The sequence below is a fragment of the Anopheles darlingi genome, chromosome 3 (assembly GCF_943734745.1).
Source record: "Anopheles darlingi chromosome 3, idAnoDarlMG_H_01, whole genome shotgun sequence".
Taxonomy (NCBI): Eukaryota; Metazoa; Arthropoda; class Insecta; order Diptera; family Culicidae; genus Anopheles; species Anopheles darlingi.
The window spans coordinates 41,138,864-41,155,938 of record NC_064875.1 but is presented as its reverse complement, the minus strand read 5'-3'; the positions used below and the strand labels follow the sequence as shown (position 1 = coordinate 41,155,938).

General features: G+C 45.7%; 1 protein-coding gene across 13 annotated transcripts in view; it reads left to right on the top strand.

The window, feature by feature from the left end:
- LOC125956033 (protein phosphatase 1 regulatory subunit 12A-like) overlaps window positions 1–17,075 on the top strand; it is a 67,619-nt gene that overhangs the window by 45,381 nt on the left and 5,163 nt on the right. For 12 of the 13 annotated variants that reach the window (XR_007469130.1, XR_007469138.1, XR_007469135.1 and 9 more), the window contains 7 exons: window positions 1–52; window positions 908–2,239; window positions 3,541–4,071; window positions 4,156–4,206; window positions 15,379–15,509; window positions 15,584–15,674; window positions 15,747–15,836. The exon at window positions 1–52 is cut by the window's left edge and continues 111 nt beyond it. Coding sequence is in view for 2 of the 13 variants with exons in the window: in XM_049687489.1 (XP_049543446.1) it covers window positions 1–52; window positions 908–2,239; window positions 3,541–4,071; window positions 4,156–4,206; window positions 15,379–15,509; window positions 15,584–15,674; window positions 15,747–15,836 (2,278 nt within the window). In the remaining 11 variants the exon portion in view is untranslated. The remainder of the gene's footprint in view (window positions 53–907; window positions 2,240–3,540; window positions 4,072–4,155; window positions 4,207–15,378; window positions 15,510–15,583; window positions 15,675–15,746; window positions 15,837–17,075) is intronic. The other variant, XR_007469139.1, reaches the window with a different exon arrangement.

Here is a 17,075-nt window from a genome sequence, read left to right as displayed (position 1 = left end):
CAAGAGCGCTGAACAGTTGGTGAAGAAGAAGAACAATCCAACCGGTACCGAGGTGAGTAATTAACAATAGACTTCAAATCCTCACTCGCGTGATTATGCTAGTAATATTACTTAAAAGAGAAGAAACTTTTTTTGAGATGGTATGCTTACAATCTTAAATATTAAATCGGTTCATAGGCACTGTGAGTGCCCACTAGTAATCATAATCTTGGCTGAGATAGAGAGTCGATATCGGCACGAAATGAAATGTGAAAGATTTTTTATTTTGTTTTTGTTATTCGGCCATGTGTGTGAGTGTGTGTTATAAGAGTGAGTGTGCATTATGTTAAGAGATCTGGAACAGTTAATGCTTCATGGCGTTGGTTTCTGGGAACACGATGCTTCATTGAAGGGACGTTTGTTGCTTTGGATTGAGAGATTTTTGGATTTATTTTTAACAGTTTTACTCTTGTTTTGTTTATTATATTAAATGATTACTTGGATTTTTCGATTGGCTTTTGCATTTCATAATACTAAAAAAATATTTCGAAACGAACTTAAAAGAATGTGAATTTAAAATGATTGATACAAAAAGATTAAAGACATTGAAAAACGGATCGGATCTTTGAAACAGCCGATATGGCACCCCGCACAAGAGTAAAACCCATCGCTAGTAGGGACCACGCACCAGCTGCATACGATCCTCACACAGGATCCGCACCAACTCATCATTAACCGGAAGTGACACAGTAGCCACTTCGACAAGGAAGATCGACTGTCTGTCTGTTACCGGCCATTGATTGATTGCGTTCATCATCATACCTCAGTCTGTGTTTGCTTTCAACAACGTAGACATAGCTCTTGCATAGAGAAAAGGATACAAAAGTGTACATAAACAATCCTTATATTAACTCCCGAACATTAACAGAGCGAAACAACTGCAACCGGTGTGAACGTAACGAATGCCACCACCACCAACACCACCACGATACCATCATCCACATCTTCACCATCGTCCCTGTCATGCTATACTTCATCACCTTCATCATTATCATCCTCGATGACGTCAACAATCACCACGACGAATGCCACATCCACCACCGCTTCCATCAACGATCGTGTTCCGGCGGTGAAGAATGCTTGCAACAACAACAATGACAATAGCAACAATAGAGAAGCAGCGGTACCGGGTGACGACGAGCTGAAGAATGGAAATGAACCGCCGGTGGTCGTGTCGGCCAGCTTCACTCTGCCAGCACCGAGCGCCGTCACCGCGTTGATCGAGCAAGGCGAAGACGATGGAGGCGGCGGCGGCGGAGGAGGAGGTGGTGTTGGCCGAAGACAACGACGGAGCCTACGCGAGAGCGACAGCGAATCGGAAAGAAAGAATGATAAGGAGGAAAGCGGTGAAAAGGAAGATGTGACCGTATCGTACACGATCAGTGCACCAGCACTTCGGAACTCGGCGTCTTCTGTACCGATACCACCAACCTCGAGCGCCAGTTCCAGAACCAGACTCAGTAGTAGGGAGGGCAATGAAGCTAGCGATCAACGAGGAGAAACAGTGACCCCAAGCGTGACCGCTACCTTTCATGTATCACCTCCAACGACTGGTACAACGACAGCCACAACGAAACCCATTTCTGCCACAGGATCATCCTCCCCAACAGCTGTGTCGTCTGCTGCATCGGTTGCAGATCACACAGCGGCGGGAAGTATATCAACTTCCGCCACCATACGCACGGTGATTGGCAATGGCCAGGGGGGTGCTGTGAGTAATAGCAATAGCAATATCACCAACACTTCTACCACCACAAACAACACGAACGCCATCACTACCGCCGGCGGTGGCGGCCCGATCACCTCCACGTCGTCTTCAACCTACACGAAACGCTCTCTGTTCGATATCGATAACGCCAACTCACTAACACTGGCGGAAAAGCTGCGCCAAGAAGCGAACAAGTATGCGATCGCTGCCGATGCCGATAGTGAGCTCGGGCCACTCGGCGAGGATAGCACGGCGTTGTTCCGTCCAGCACAACCAACGACTGTCACTAACACAAACGATGCGACCCCAGCTGAGAGTGACAGTAACAGTGGCAGCAACGCAACAAACGCACTTACAGACAATAGTGCCACCGTTGCTGCTGCTGGTGCACCGTTGTCACCGTCGTTGCGTAAGGATGCGACGACAGTCGGTGGTGGGTCAGCAGCCGAGCGCAGGCCATCCTGGCGATTGAAAGTGGACGGTGGCAGTAAGGTAAGCGTGTGATTACTAATTCCTTTGCTACTACTACAAACCTCCCTCGTACGCACACATACCAATACACGCAAACGCAACATGCTAACATACCCCGAGGTGCCTTAAAACCACTACACACGGGGTCTCCTACGAAAACATTCAATGTACGTGTCTGCGTGTTTGCTTGGTTTGGGATGTGCAATGTTATTACTGCTTAAAGGTAGCGGTTCTTTTCTGATAGACTAAGCATGGTTCTGCACTTTCGTTGTCTTAATACGATACACTACGAGATGCAGAGCGTACATACATTAAGAAAGCATAAAAGGTTAAATTATGTTTGAAGAGCATGAGCCACACAGCATGGGATGCTGGCATGGGCAGCATGGATCCTGGCTAAAAAAGCCTTTAAAATATTTTTAATATTAGACCAGATGTAAGGATTTGTTTAGAGAAGCTATTATCTCAAAATCAATTGAAAATGTTTTCATTATTACTGTATTCTGTGTGTCTAATATATCTGTGGTCTGCTAATTAGTTCGTTCGGGTTTTCCTGAAATGATGCTACTTTTGCATTGTTTTGGTTTATTTTAACTTTGATTTCGATTTAATCGCGATTTGCACTGTTCAAATATTGAACAGCACATTTGCTAGAATAAGCCGGAATATGAAGGCTGAAAAGCGTTTCGCCATAATTCTGCTGCTCTTGGTACCGCGAGCTAATGAATGCTGGAAACACTGTTTGCTGATCACACTATCTACCATATCAGAAAATGGTCTAAGACATTTATTTTCCGATCGATGATATCGGTTAACCACATGCCATAAAACCGGACCAAAAGTAACTTGAATGTAACGGAGATATTCCTCCATTTCTTTAAATGCATGGAGTAACATTTTGGTTGAATTTCGAAGTATGAATAAAAAAAGTTAGGATATTTTTCCACGTCATTCTTGAATTACATGACAAATGAGCTATAGTAGCAGCTAGCGATGGACAATATTTTGAAAAAGGAGCAAAATGTAACTTTGTCTCGTTAGAAGGCGAACAAAAATCAGAACGAATCAATTCGCAAACCAATTTACGGTGGAAGAAAGATTAGTTGAATGGAAAAAGTTGGATCCAAAGGCTGAAATTGAATCTTTTTGCTTTGTTCTATTTGAAATACGCTGCTACGCATCTTTGCGTAGGGCTCTCGACTGCTAAGCCGGTTCCAAATTCGATTCGTCGCCAAAGGAGCCGCCAATGAGGACTGCTCGCTTACACACTATGTCAATTATAATTTATGCTCATAATACACCGTCTTGTTTGTATGTTGTAGTTCAAGCTGGAAGATGCGTCCACACCAAACGTCACCGCCAGTACGACGCCATCGGCCATCAGTGGCTCAGCGCATGAATCCACCACCGCCACTCCGGGGGCAGGTGCAGAGCACGGTTCAATCACTACTAAGCTCACCTCAACGTCGGCTTTAGCTCAACGCAGGTTGCAACAACAGCAGCAGCAGCAAAATGGTGATAATACGACCAGTAGTGCAAGACCCGTATCAGCCAGTAATGTCGGTTCATCGTCTTCCACGGTACCGAGCTTGGCAGCGGCCGGAGAGCAATACAATCGCGTACCGGGCACCACAGCAACGGGCACCGAGCCAGTCAGCACCGATGCTAGTCTACTGAACCTGCGAAGGCCACCACGATCGGCCGCCGCATCGGGTGGTACCGTGGCCGGCGAGGAAAATAAGGAAAATGATAAGGAGAATGATAGCCGCACAGCACAGGCCACCCAGGCCGTTATTCAGCGGCGCCGGCGACAGAAACGTCGCTCGACCGGTGTCGTTCCAGTCGGCATGGAGGTAAGCATTAGTGCACTGCTCCCGTATAAAGCCATTCCGCCATAGCTAATTCATTTTTCCGTTTACCATGGCGTTTACCAACAGGATCTCGATCCGGACCGGCAGGATTCTCCGGTGGATGGCGAAGACAAGGAGGTAAGTCGGTTTATTTTCTTGTTTGTCGTTTGATTTACAGCAGCCAGCAAACTCTTTCGGTATGCGTGCATTTCCATAACCTATAATTTTCAGAGGAAAAAAAACGCGCAAATCCTGTATATCTAATCTGGAAGTATCTTATGCTTGCAAACCGATGCAAATATCATCGGCGGCAACAAACTCGGCTGTGTGATGTTATAATCCTTTCACTTTCAGTACACCCACTGCACTACATGTGATCGGTTCGTTAAACTTACAGGTTGTTTAGTGCACAATTCGCTCGCGCTCTTACTTTCGTTTCAGTTCGGTTCGAGGTATGCGATCGGTCGACAGGCGGTCTGCGATATTTTCATAACATCTGTAACCGCGCTTCAAACACGAATGTGTCGCGGGCGTGGTGCGGCATACGGTAAACGTGTAGTTAAGTAAGATATCCAACACCCTACCCGTCTCGTACCGTTGTGTGCGATGCGACAATTTTGATTTCACGCCGTCGCACCAGCTACCATGCGTCTCCATCGAAAGGAGCAAGCGGCCATGCGCCTCCATCGAATATCACTAAGCATAAACCCCCACCCCTTGGTAGATGTTTCTCCCGGGGTGGGAGAGTTTGTTAAACAGTGGCCGCAGTGCGCTGCCTTGTGACGATGATATATGCGTTGTTATAAATAGTGATCGTGAATTTGTGACGGCACGCTTCGTCCGCGACTGTGCACTTTATTCGATCTTGTTGTTTTTCCTTCTAGCTGTGCACGCTCTTTGATTTTCTTTGTCTTTGAATCCGATGCCATTAGCGAACAGGTGAACAAACTAATGACCATTCTTAGGATAACATTAGACTAAGAAGATGCAGATGAGTTAGAGGCCAACACAGCAAGGCCCTCACTGTCCTGGTCAGTGGTTGTCCATGGTTTTCCATTATTGATTCTACTCCGGACTAGCGACAGCAGTGACGTTGGTAACCAAAACGCAGAAACATTCAAGAGTGTGTCGTGGAAAAGGTTAATGATTTGACTCGGGAAATCCCGTATCCCGTACGCGAACGGTGTGACGCGCCAGAGTTTATTGACCTTTTCAATGGCGATGTGCTCATCCCACATCCCACCACTGGGTACTTGTAGTTGGTCAGGCGTCAGTCGAAAAGGGCAGATCATTGAACTACTGTCGCGCACTGGTCGCTATGGAGTAGGTACGGTTTCACCGTGACAGCTTTTCTGACTCCGTTTCGCGAGTCACGCACGCTCTCACACATGTCACCGTGGTGCGCCCATTGCCCGCGAAATTGGCCAACACATAAACGCGTGGCGGGCTGTGTGTACGTCATCGGCAGTCGGGATGGGTGGTAGTCTGTGAATCTAAATCTGGCCGGAACACTATCCTCTCGGCACGATGCATGCGCGGTTCTCGGTATATGGGGACAACCAAACGAAATGCGAAACAGTTGTCATGCTTGCGCACCGTGCGAGCGGTGACTAGTTTCGGTGGCCGAGTGACAGCCTGTCTGCTAGCGTGCACACAGCGTGCCACACCTTGCAACGGGTACCGAGGCTAAAAAGGGCCATCGGATTCGTCGGACGGTAGGTGTGAGGTGTGGTACTAATTTTAGCGAGCTCATTCGGTCTATTTTTGTATTGCCGCCTTCCCCCTATTGGTGTATTGATTTGTTGGTACGAGTAGTACTGATTGTTGTTTCCCGATGGTGATTCATTCACGCTTCCCTTTCCGAACACAGAAAAGAAGGGCCCTTCCGTGAGCGTTGATTGAATGACAAGCGCTTCATTCACACCTACCACATTGACAGCGTTGCGTTTGACTGAATCGCCGCCGACGGTTGATGGATTGATGCCTAAATTGCACATTCATCCACTGCAGGATCAGATAATTGGGCAACAAAAACTGGGAAAGAATTTATAGGCTGTGCTTTCATTGGAAACACGAGAAGAGGCCACTGTCAAGGATGCTTCAGATGGCAACACTGTATGGAGGCGCGCGATGCTCAGCTCACTGTATTCCAATGGCTGGAAAAGATCTCTAGACATTCTAGCAGCAGCAGCAACAAGCTTACCAGGCTGCTCAACCTTTGCACTAGAGCAGGGCATAAAACAAACACTAATTTGTTTGTTTGTGAATGTGTTCCGGTGCGAGCAATTCAAGCGCCACGGGGCGTTTAATGATATTAATTTCAACCAGCCCGTGTGTGGGGGCCCCCCTCGCCTCGTAATTTTGTGGCCAACTGGCCTCAGTATCCTTGACGAGAGACTCCACGAGGGAGATTGCATGAGCCCCCAGCCCCCATCCCTCCCACGCTTGTGAAGGTAAGATCGTAAAAAACTCATTCGCTAAATAGAAAAAGGAAGGAGCGAAAGGTCGGGGGCCGAGTTGGCGCACAGATGGCGTGACAAATGAGATTAACCAGAACCGAGTGCTCCGGTCCGGTTCGCGGAAGAGGCAAGCGTCATGGGACGCGGTGCGAGTGGACTCCGGGGGCTGTAAGAACGTTTCCCCTTCGTTGAGAAGTAATTGGCTGTGAACTCTGGCTCAAGTTGGCAGCGCATGGCCTTGGTGCGAATGGAAAAGTGAGATGCACAGAACACGGAGTACGCGAGTCTCTACAGTCCGTTTCATAATGATAGCCTCACCCTATTTTTTCGATCTCGCGCTCAAATTAAGCGCCCCAAAAATAATTAAAATTACTGTATATTCTCCTTTTATCTCTAGAAAACGTATGCAATTTGAATTTTAAAAATATCTCAAAAATTGTGGATGAGAGAGCCAAAAAACCAAAAATGAGGTGTTTCATAATGATAGCCTCACTAAGGATTTTAAATATAAATCTGCATATTTTTGCAAATCTCATCCAAAATCCAAGATGTTTTAGTAATCAGTGCTTCTTCTGTTATCGTTTCATCCCAGAAAGATGAGTTTCGGTTCACTTTTTGGTATTTTTGTCAGGTTTTTCTTAGATAGAAACCTCTGTGCATAGCTTATGGACTCTTTAAGCGTCTGTATGATCCCAAGATGGTTCAATCTGGTGAATCGTAGTGATATTAACAAGTTTAGACGTTTATTATATGATATTAAGCTCAAATAGAGTGCTAGAAGGTTATTAGGTTGATCTACAATCGGTCAAACCACGCCTTGTTTGGATTCCTTTCGTAGGCCATCGCGGTTTTTTAATTAGAAATCGCCGGAAAAACGTTGCAATTCTCCAATTAACAGTTCAAATTGTTGATCAAGGATGATATCTTACAGTATTCTATTCAGTTTTGAAGGAATCACCCAATCCATCGTAGGATCGCTACAGAATACTTGCGATATTACATGCAAAAAACCGTTAAAATTTCAACTGAAGGTAAATCATGTAATCCGGTTGAAATTTTCCCGGAAATGAAATAAAACACTTGAAACATCAAGGATAATGATGTTTCATCACTCTTGAGACTTTCTAAATTGATACGGAACCAAAAACATACGAAAAAATTGAACATCATAACATTGACTGTTACAATCGTTCCTTCGCGTTATCAGTTGTGGTGGTAAAGCAGGTCCGACAATTTTAGTTACAATTTTGATCAAGCAGTTTTGTTTCCAATAGTCTTTCCATAATGTTAGAAGTGTGTTGAAATTTTTTTTTTGATAAAAATCAGGCACAAATCGTTCTAAAAGTGCGAGTAATCGTATGTTTAGCTTAAAACAGTCCGCAATTTTTACCTATTATTCCTTGAGAACTATGCTTGTAGGCTTCCACAAGGCTTCAAAATGCTGTTTTCTTCAGGTTCTATCAAGTAGTTATTGACATCCATCGTTAATATAAGTTGTAGGCCTGCTATCATATGGTTAAACTTCTCTGTACCATACCATGCACCATTTTGCACAATTCTGCACTCATGTAACAGTACTGCACGTCCAATAATCACAAAATATCAATAATAAACTTTGGTTTATTGGTTAGTTGATGTATCCCTTTAGTAGAGCAATTTATCATTTGGTTTTCCGTTAGTAAAAATTAAATATGTCCTAGTGAGGCTATCATTATGAAACACCTCATTTTTGGTTTTTTGGCTCTCTCATCCACAATTTTTGAGATATTTTTAAAATTCAAATTGCATACGTTTTCTAGAGATAAAAGGAGAATATACAGTAATTTTAATTATTTTTGGGGCGCTTAATTTGAGCGCGAAATCGAAAAAATAGGGTGAGGCTATCATTATGAAACGGAGTGTAGTTCCGCTTCGCTTCATCGCCAAAGACGCCGTTCCTCGAGTTCGAGTGTTCACAAGCACTTGAGTAGAGAGAAGCAAGTTTTTTTTTCTGTGCTCTTCGTTTTTTTAATTTGAAATGCCCACTTTCGCCAATTCGTGGGGCCACTCGTATTGTGGCGGATTCGTTGAGAAATGATGCTCATTTAAGGGGATGCTTTCCGCCGACAAGATGCTATTTTCGAAATCGTCGAAACTAATGGCCCTAGGCAGAGGGGAGGCACAAAACGAAAACACTGTGAAAATGATAGATTAATGAGTCATTTCGAACACAACCAGCCAGCCAGCCGGCTAGCCAGCTACTAAACAAACCGGAGAGGCAAAATGGCGCAGTAACGAATCCCTCGCACGTTCCCGTGAGGGAAATCCGGCTAATGAATGTCCCTGTTCAATCATCACTCACCATAGACGTGCCGTCATCATTGTTCTGTTGTCATTATCGTTTCGTTGAAAATATGCATAATTTGGCCTTGTGTGTGTTTGTGCCCGCCTAGACAGAGGGCTGAACCAGGAAGAGCTCTAGTGCAATCCCCACCAACCGTTCGGCCAGAATCGAGGGGACATCGCCATTCCACCTACCCCTTCTCACGTTCGCGGGGAGTACGCGGTGCATCATTTCTAAAATTAATCCTCCCTACGACGCAACGACGTCTGCTCTTGCATATGCAGCGCAGTCGTTGTCGTTTCCCTCGCCGCCGGAGCGTCCTCTGTTTCTCCCCGTCCGAGCTTTACCCCGAAATTGGATGCAGGAATGCTGTTCAATAGCTCGCTCGAGCAATCGCTCGAGGAGGATGTTGTTTTGCTATGGGAAACGTTTATCTTCTTCGAAAATCGTTGATCGCTCTCACCTGGGTGGGGATCTCATGCGGCCTGGATTCGACCTCGCAATACGGCGTGAACACGCAGTATAGCAACAGTAGCAGTAGCAGCGACTCAGCCTAGCTCTGCTGAAATGTCCTTCAGTCGCATTCTCCTCCTCCTCTACGTCTCTCCCGCAACACAGTTGGTTGACGCACGCATGACAGACGATGAAAGATGTTGCTGTGTTTTCTTTTTTTTTCTTCCTTTTTTTTTGTAGCAGAGTGACATGTCGAAACACATCGAAGTGCCGTTGTCGAAGCGCTGGTTTGGTCCTCCCCCTACCACGAAAACAGTCGACCTAAACACTAACCTTGACTTCCTTTTCCCTTAAGCCGGCGGCTCAATGTAATGACCGTAGCTGCTGCTCTCGCTGTCCGCTGACCGCTGACCGACAACGACGCTTCGTCGTTGGACGTATCCACCTGAAGCAGCCGCGGACCAGTGAGATGCGTATTTAAAAGTAATTACTGTCTTAATACAGGTGCCAGAAGAGGTTTAGTGGAAGCACTGGAATCAAGGACCCATGACCACCATACCATGGAGATCCTTGCATTTGAGCGAGAGCGAATGAAAGGGATTAATCATGAGGGACACGGAGCGTTCCTTTTTTGCGGTCGAGGACAAGGCGCACAGGTGCGCGGATGAAGGAGATGTTGGCCTCTCACTGCGTTGTAACCATCCCCAGAGGTAATTAGCCATAACCTTCGCGTCTTTCGACTCGTTTAGTCGTGGTAATCGTGCGATCGTTTGTTTAATTTAATGATTATCACGCAATTTGTAGACTGTTGTGCCTAATTAAAGGATTACAACGCCCGAAGGATTACGATAAATCCTCGGCAACCTGACTCGCGCTTGACGATGTCGTGTGTTTAGGTTCTTCTAATCTTGTAAGATCACGCGATCGCGTTGGCTCATAGTGCGGCACAGTTTGCCAAAGAAAACGAAGCAAGTGCTACCAAACGAATGAACGTGCGCGCGGCTCTGTTCTGTGCTCAAATATTGAGCTACTAGCGTGAACCCTGGTGAAGCGATCGTCTTCCCTGAGATTCGTTCACTCGCTCTCGAGATTTCTTCGGCAAATGTTTGCTTGTTCTCCGGTTCTCTGTAGCGCACCCGTCCCGACTGGTACGCTACTACTGCCACGGTGGTAGCAGCAGCTGCTGCCGGTTGTTGTTGATGTTTGGCGTCAGTCGCGATTTAGCCAGTCGCCCGTCAACGTACTTTACGCGTGAAGCGTAAACTCGATCCCGTGGCCCGAGACGCTAGTTCCGATTGCTGGTTGGTGCACCCACCCCGAAACAAACAACTCATCTACGCAAAGCCAAGTGAGATGCGACGGCAAGAGTGTGTAGCCCGTGCGTGCGTGCATGCCGTCCGTCGCAAGGTGGTTGCGTCGCAAGCTCGTCGACCTGCGCGTGGAGGGGAGAAGTCGTTTTGTGACCTTTTTATCGCATGGCCCGGTGTAGGGCCACCAAGTGCATCGTATCGTGGAGGTGGGGCAAGACTGAAGGTCACGCTGCAGTGAGGTGAAGCCATGCATGCTGCTGCTGCTGCTCCGATCTCTCCATCCCAAAAATGATGAAACCGCTTTTTACGATAGGAACGCCGGTTCGCCATTTTTTGGCCATATTTGGAGATTTCTCGCGGGGTTTTGCAGGTGTGCAGCTGTGATGTGATCGTGCGAAATGTTGCGAACGCGCGTTTCTGCTGTTCAGACGCTTACCTTCTGCCGTGGTGCTGTGGTTAATGGTGGGAAATATTGGATCGGAACGAACGAAGGCAACGCGAAATGCTGGATCATCTCTTGCTTCTCTATACGATCGCCAGATGTTCTGGTAGATAAACAATTTTCGAAAATAGATAGGTGGCTTCAAAGAATCCGATCGTTTGGTGTTTGGGAAGGCACAATTTACCTTTCCCATTGGTTGATTGCTAACAAATCAATCGTTTTTTTTTTGTTATGTACGCTTATTTCGATGAGATTTTTGAAATCCAGAATGTTTATGAATTGAAATTGGAATGGGAAGATTGACGCGGTAGCAGCAGTATGTGTAATGTTGATCAATCTTTGAAATGATCATGAAACGTTCCATTCGATTTTCGAATGGATTCGATCGGTGGAGTTTTTAATTTCTGTATCCTCCTCACATTGCGACACACACAAAAACAGGACTAGGCGCGTTAGTGCTTCGTTTATCGTGTTGGTGACCAATTTACCAATCAAATTTCGACACCACGTGCACCGTGTGGTTTCCGTGCGTCTGTCAGCGATTGGAAAGCGGAGCAATTATGACGACGCCGCACCGCTCACAACCCGATGATTTATGAGGCCTGGCGATTTTGATGTTTACAAACAAGTGGATTGCCGTGGCTTAGATTTTTGGCGATTTTTCTCTTTTCACGATACTACTCACACACACAGAGTGACCTGCAGGCGCGCTACTAGTTTGACGCTTGCGCTTAGAACGCTTGAACTACGAAAACGCTCGGAGTAAGGAAAAACTACAAACGCACCTTCACCATCAGCCCCACGGAAAGTTAATTTGTCGTGTCCGTCCTGTGCGGTGTCGCAGTGTGGCTTCCGTTCCATCAATCACCCCTTGCCGTTAGCCAATTTGTTGCGCTTTAAACGTGTCGCTGTAAATAAGATACGAACGAAATAGAACACAACGTTCGTTCCAAAACTCTGTTCGGAGTCCACATGTGTTTTCCTAACAGTGATCAAGAAACTGCAGGATTTCCCACAATATCTGTTCATGGATTGTCTATTGCGTATGTCTTATAGTAACGGTGTCTGTATTACCTGTATTTTTATTTGCCATCAGCAACTACACAGTTCGTGTAACATGAGCTCTGTGATCTGAGGATGACGGACACACTTGGTTGGTGGCTCGAGACAATGCTTCAGACGTACCGTACCATCTCGCTTTGTGTGTGATTCATGGACTTATTTTGGTTTGTAGGTAACGCGTGGTGTTGGTCTCGGAGCAGCGTTATGGCGTCACATGTGATCTTCTTCGGCAAGCATCCATGTCAGCTGGCGATACTCGGATACCATCCAGCGATGACCTCAGCCGTATTGGTCATTGCCAGCGCTGGCGCACGGATTAAGGGAAACGACCAGCGTCTTAAACTAAAACTTGCTGTAATTTTAATGATCTTGTTCCTCGGCGGGAAGCAGCTAGTTGATTAGTTGAGTTCGGAATTCCGAGCTAAAAGCCAACGGACATTTAGTAGTTCGATGCGATTTACGATCCCCTACGTCCCCTACACGATCACGAGCTGTAATTCGATATGTTACGGTCCGATGCAGACCGGAATCGGAAGCACATCAAACTGCATCGGGGCTGCTGTGCCCTACTTTGTAATGCATTTTTAACATCACTCGCGATCGCGAGTGTTTGACGCGCACGGGGAACCGTGCCAACCAAAACATTCTGCATTCTCGACTTCATCAAACCATCCGTTTTCCGTCGGTCGTTGTCGACCGTTTCTGTTTCCATTTTCACTTTTACTCCTCCTACGACCATCGCCGGACTGGCTAGCGAGCAGACCATGCTGTCAGTTACGTTGGCGACCTTCTCCGGAGTAGTAGTAGTAATCGTAGTAGTATGACGCTTTTGTCGTCAGCGTTTTGTCGTTGATCGGGATGGAAAGGATCGCAGCTCGTGTGGGATGCAGGCAGGTTGGTGTGTTGGAGCGCTAGGTTCTTGCGCTCACTAAATATAGCACAGCGCGTCGAGCGCCGCTCAGCGATCACGGCTTCCCGGAATGACGCCAGCACGTGGCAGCTAGTGTTTCGGGACCCGAGCTGTCGGCTACGCCGTCGGCTACGCCGTCGGCCACCAACCAGCGCAAACACCATTTCGAACCCATTTTGGATGGAAAAGAGATAAAACGAAAACACACAGGACCGATCCGACACTAATGCTATCTCCACCGTTTGCATACGGTGGTGGTGACCGCTAATTTTAAACTGTTTCCCGGATCAGATCGTTGTGGTGTGCGGTGTAGCAAGGTGTGCTCTAGGCTTCATCGGTGAACTCGTGGGATGGTTGGGACTGTGGCAATTGCTCTTCGATTCCGGAAACTGGCGCTGGCGTATGAGCATCCTCTATTGCCGGTGGTTGCTCACAGATACAATGTGTTGAGCAATAAATTCCCTATTTCGGGAATTTGCAATCGAAATGCATTGTCATGCTTTGTATTTTTAGGTTGCAATATGGTTTTTTTTTTAATGGGAAGGGATATATCTATCTGAACTATAGTTCCGATAAACCTAATTGTTGAGAACTTGACGAGTAGAAACAATCATATATTTTGCGAGGTAAAGATTCTTGACACTAATGGTTGAAGATAATGGAATCCCAACATAGAAATCATATTTTAGGTTTAGTTTAGGTTTTAAAACGAGTATGACTTTAACATAATTAACAAAAGCACATTATAGTTTAGTTTTGACAAAACAGGAGTAATACCTTTGGTTGTGTAATGATTTAAAAATTATTGTTTCAGTTTTATTTGTTTTTGGTGTATAGATCCTCAATTCAATCATGCAAGATCGAATCTTAATTAGCTAATTTCGGTGAGGCTACGATATGAACCAATAACCCTATCTGGATAACCAATGCCTTACTTGCATCGTCTTTGGTGTCCGAATTATCACTTATTTAGCCCTTACGTTGCTAATTTTGGTAGCTACCGTGTTGTGACAGGAACCATACTGCTTCAAACGCATGAAGCTGGTTTGTTTTGAATATTTCGAGTTTCCTTTCGCTCCTGGTCTGATGTTAGCCGGGAAGAGTATGTTTATTATGCTTTCGCTCAGAGAGATACCGAATGAATTCAAAATAATTCAAAAGAATCAAGGCATGAACCAACAGTACGAAAATGCCAACATAAACCCGTCGCAGGTCCCGTCGCTGGTCCCATCATGTTACGCAAACGCTTGTGACGCAATCGCACTTGCTATGGGGGCACTGTACGATAGAGCTGCAAAGATTATTACGTATTCAAATCGTTTCTTAATTGTTCTTTCTATCGTTCTATTATCTTTGCATTTGATTTATGGATATCTAGCATCTCGTTGGGTTGAAGCCGAAAGCTTAGAAACATGTCCTTCCGTTCGAGATCCCGAACTGTGCAACCGATCGTTACACGGCGTGCCTCCTCGCTAACCCGTACAATACCGTCGACCGTCAATGGAACCAGTACGTCCGGGTATGGTGGTCGATCGTATGCTAGTTCAGGTCTAGGGGCAGGCAATTATAGCACTACGACGAGCCCACTAGCTACCAGTAGCTATAGCGCGAATCCTTATAGCAGTAGCTCAGTTCTCCCTGCAAGTAGCCCCTCCGGACGATCGTCCCTGTTGAGTGGCTCCAATGGGTCTTCCGGGGGTCATTACTTCGATTACTCGAACCTATCGTCACGCCGCGATTCGTACGGTGGTAGTACCAGTAGCGTTGGTTATAAATCGCCGTACAAGGATAAAGATCGTTATGGTGGGAGTAGCTCAGCCACCTCGGCCCTGTACAAGGATCGCTATACCAGCCCGTACACGACGAGCTACGACAATGGTATTACGACTGCGAGCTTAAGCTTCGGTGGTTTAAAGCGCCATCACCATCTGTCCAGCAATGGTCTCTCGGTATCGAACACGAGCCTCAACAGCAGCAGCTACACACCTACTTCGGCATCGTCGTATGTGGTCGGTGGTGGACACAGCTCCGTGACGACCGGTGTCGGACGCAGCCAGTCTCTGCGTGACCACGAGCGACGCAGCCGTAGCCGAACCCGTGCATCGCAGGCCGCCAGCAATGCTGCGCTAACTAACAGCAGCTACCCATCGAACAGCTCACTGTCCCGGTCCTACAGCACCACATCCGTCCAGAGCGAAGGATATGAAGTAATCATATTGATCATTATTTGGTTTATGTTGTATAGTGTTCTCTCTAACGTACCCGGAAAGAGTTTGCGTTTGTGCTGTTTTTTTTGCCGTTTTCTCAACAACCTAATAAAAACATGTCCTTTCTTCTATCCGCACCTAAAGACGGGCTCCGAACGAGGCCGATCGCGTGTCGGTTCGACCGCATCGGAGCTGGATACCGCCAGTCAGCAGGAAGGATCGCGGGAAAATGGTGGCGATTTCATCGACTATAAAGCTCTCTACGAACAGGAAAAGTAAGTACAAAAACACATATGACTTTAATGCTGCCCACCGCTAATCGAACCACTTGTTTCATTTAATTCTATAGGGCCGAAAAGGAAAAGCTTAAGGCATCCCTTCGGAAAAAGGATGAAGAGGTGGTAACGCTAAAGGCAGCCCTAGATCGATTCACTACAGCGGTACGTACTGAAGCCAAATACTGAAGACTGGTACTTGTATGCTTACATCCGTGCTATTGTTTTTCTTTTTAGACCACCAAAAACAACTCCTTATCGGAGCTGGAGAAGCGCGAACGGCGCGCCATGGAGCGAAAAATGTCAGAAATGGAAGAGGAACTGAAGGTAATGTGTCGTGACACGCTACGGCGTTACAGCAGGAACCGTGAGCGGGGTTTCACTTTATGTTTCCGCTCTTCTTCTTTGTTTTGTTTTTTGTTTCATCTAACCAAACTCAAAGCCAACCCAAACTCCCTTCAATCTGTTACCCGTGTTATACTTTCCAGTTTTATTTTCTCTCTCTTTTCTTCTTTCTGTTCAACTTTGTTCCTCCCAAAACAATTTTCGTGGCTACGGTTTGTGGGACAGGAACCAGTTTCTGTTGTGTTATTTCTATTCTGTTTTTTTTCATTCCAAATCCTTACGTTTGTTATCGTGTTTTACCGCCCATTTGATTCTTCTTGAGTTGCTTCATATCCTCTGTTTTCTTCTTTTTATTGTTTTATCTATTTGAACCAGCATTATCATCTTCCGCGACAAGTTTCTACATTTTGCTCACGTTTTGTTATTTTCTTTTCAATTTCCTATGTTCATGGCTGTCACCAATGTTCACTTACTAACGCAAGCGCGCACAATATTCATTTTCTGAGTGATCATAGCGTTTAGATTAGAAGTGACAGATGAGAACATTCTCTTCTTACCCTTTCGACTATTTTGTTATGTTATGATCATTCCCTTTCTTCACTCACGCTAACATAACAGCAAAACAACAGTAACAAAAACAGCAAACAACAACACATGCCCACTTTAATAACAATCACTATCCGTAGTTAATCCACTCCAGAGGCGAGCCTAACAAACATGTTTGGCTTTATTCTGTCCGCTTAGTAAAGAGAAGAGTTTCGTTTAAAAACAAGAGTTACATGATTCTGCTTCTAGATTTGAAAGAGATTCTTTCGTTAATATCATTCTTACACAAAAAATCCTAGGGAGTGTTAACAATTGTTGAATGGTTTCTCACCAGAACGCTGACATTCAATGGAACGCTCCGTTGTGTATTTGATGTATACCGCTATGTCAAACAGCGAATCATTCTGTTTAGTTGTACATTAGATCAATTGATTAACCATATTGTCATAACAAATCGATCTACTCTACTCTCTAGTAAACCAAATTTAGCGAAGTATTCCCTGTTGGGATCAGAAACAAATGTTGGGATGTCGTTGGGACACGATCTTTCCATGGCAATCGTTTTGGAGGATCCTGTTTTTACTCTATGCACTAAACATACCAACATCTGCATCGTAATTAGATGCGTAACACACACTTACACATTCGTACCACGTACCTTACACAACAGTCGTC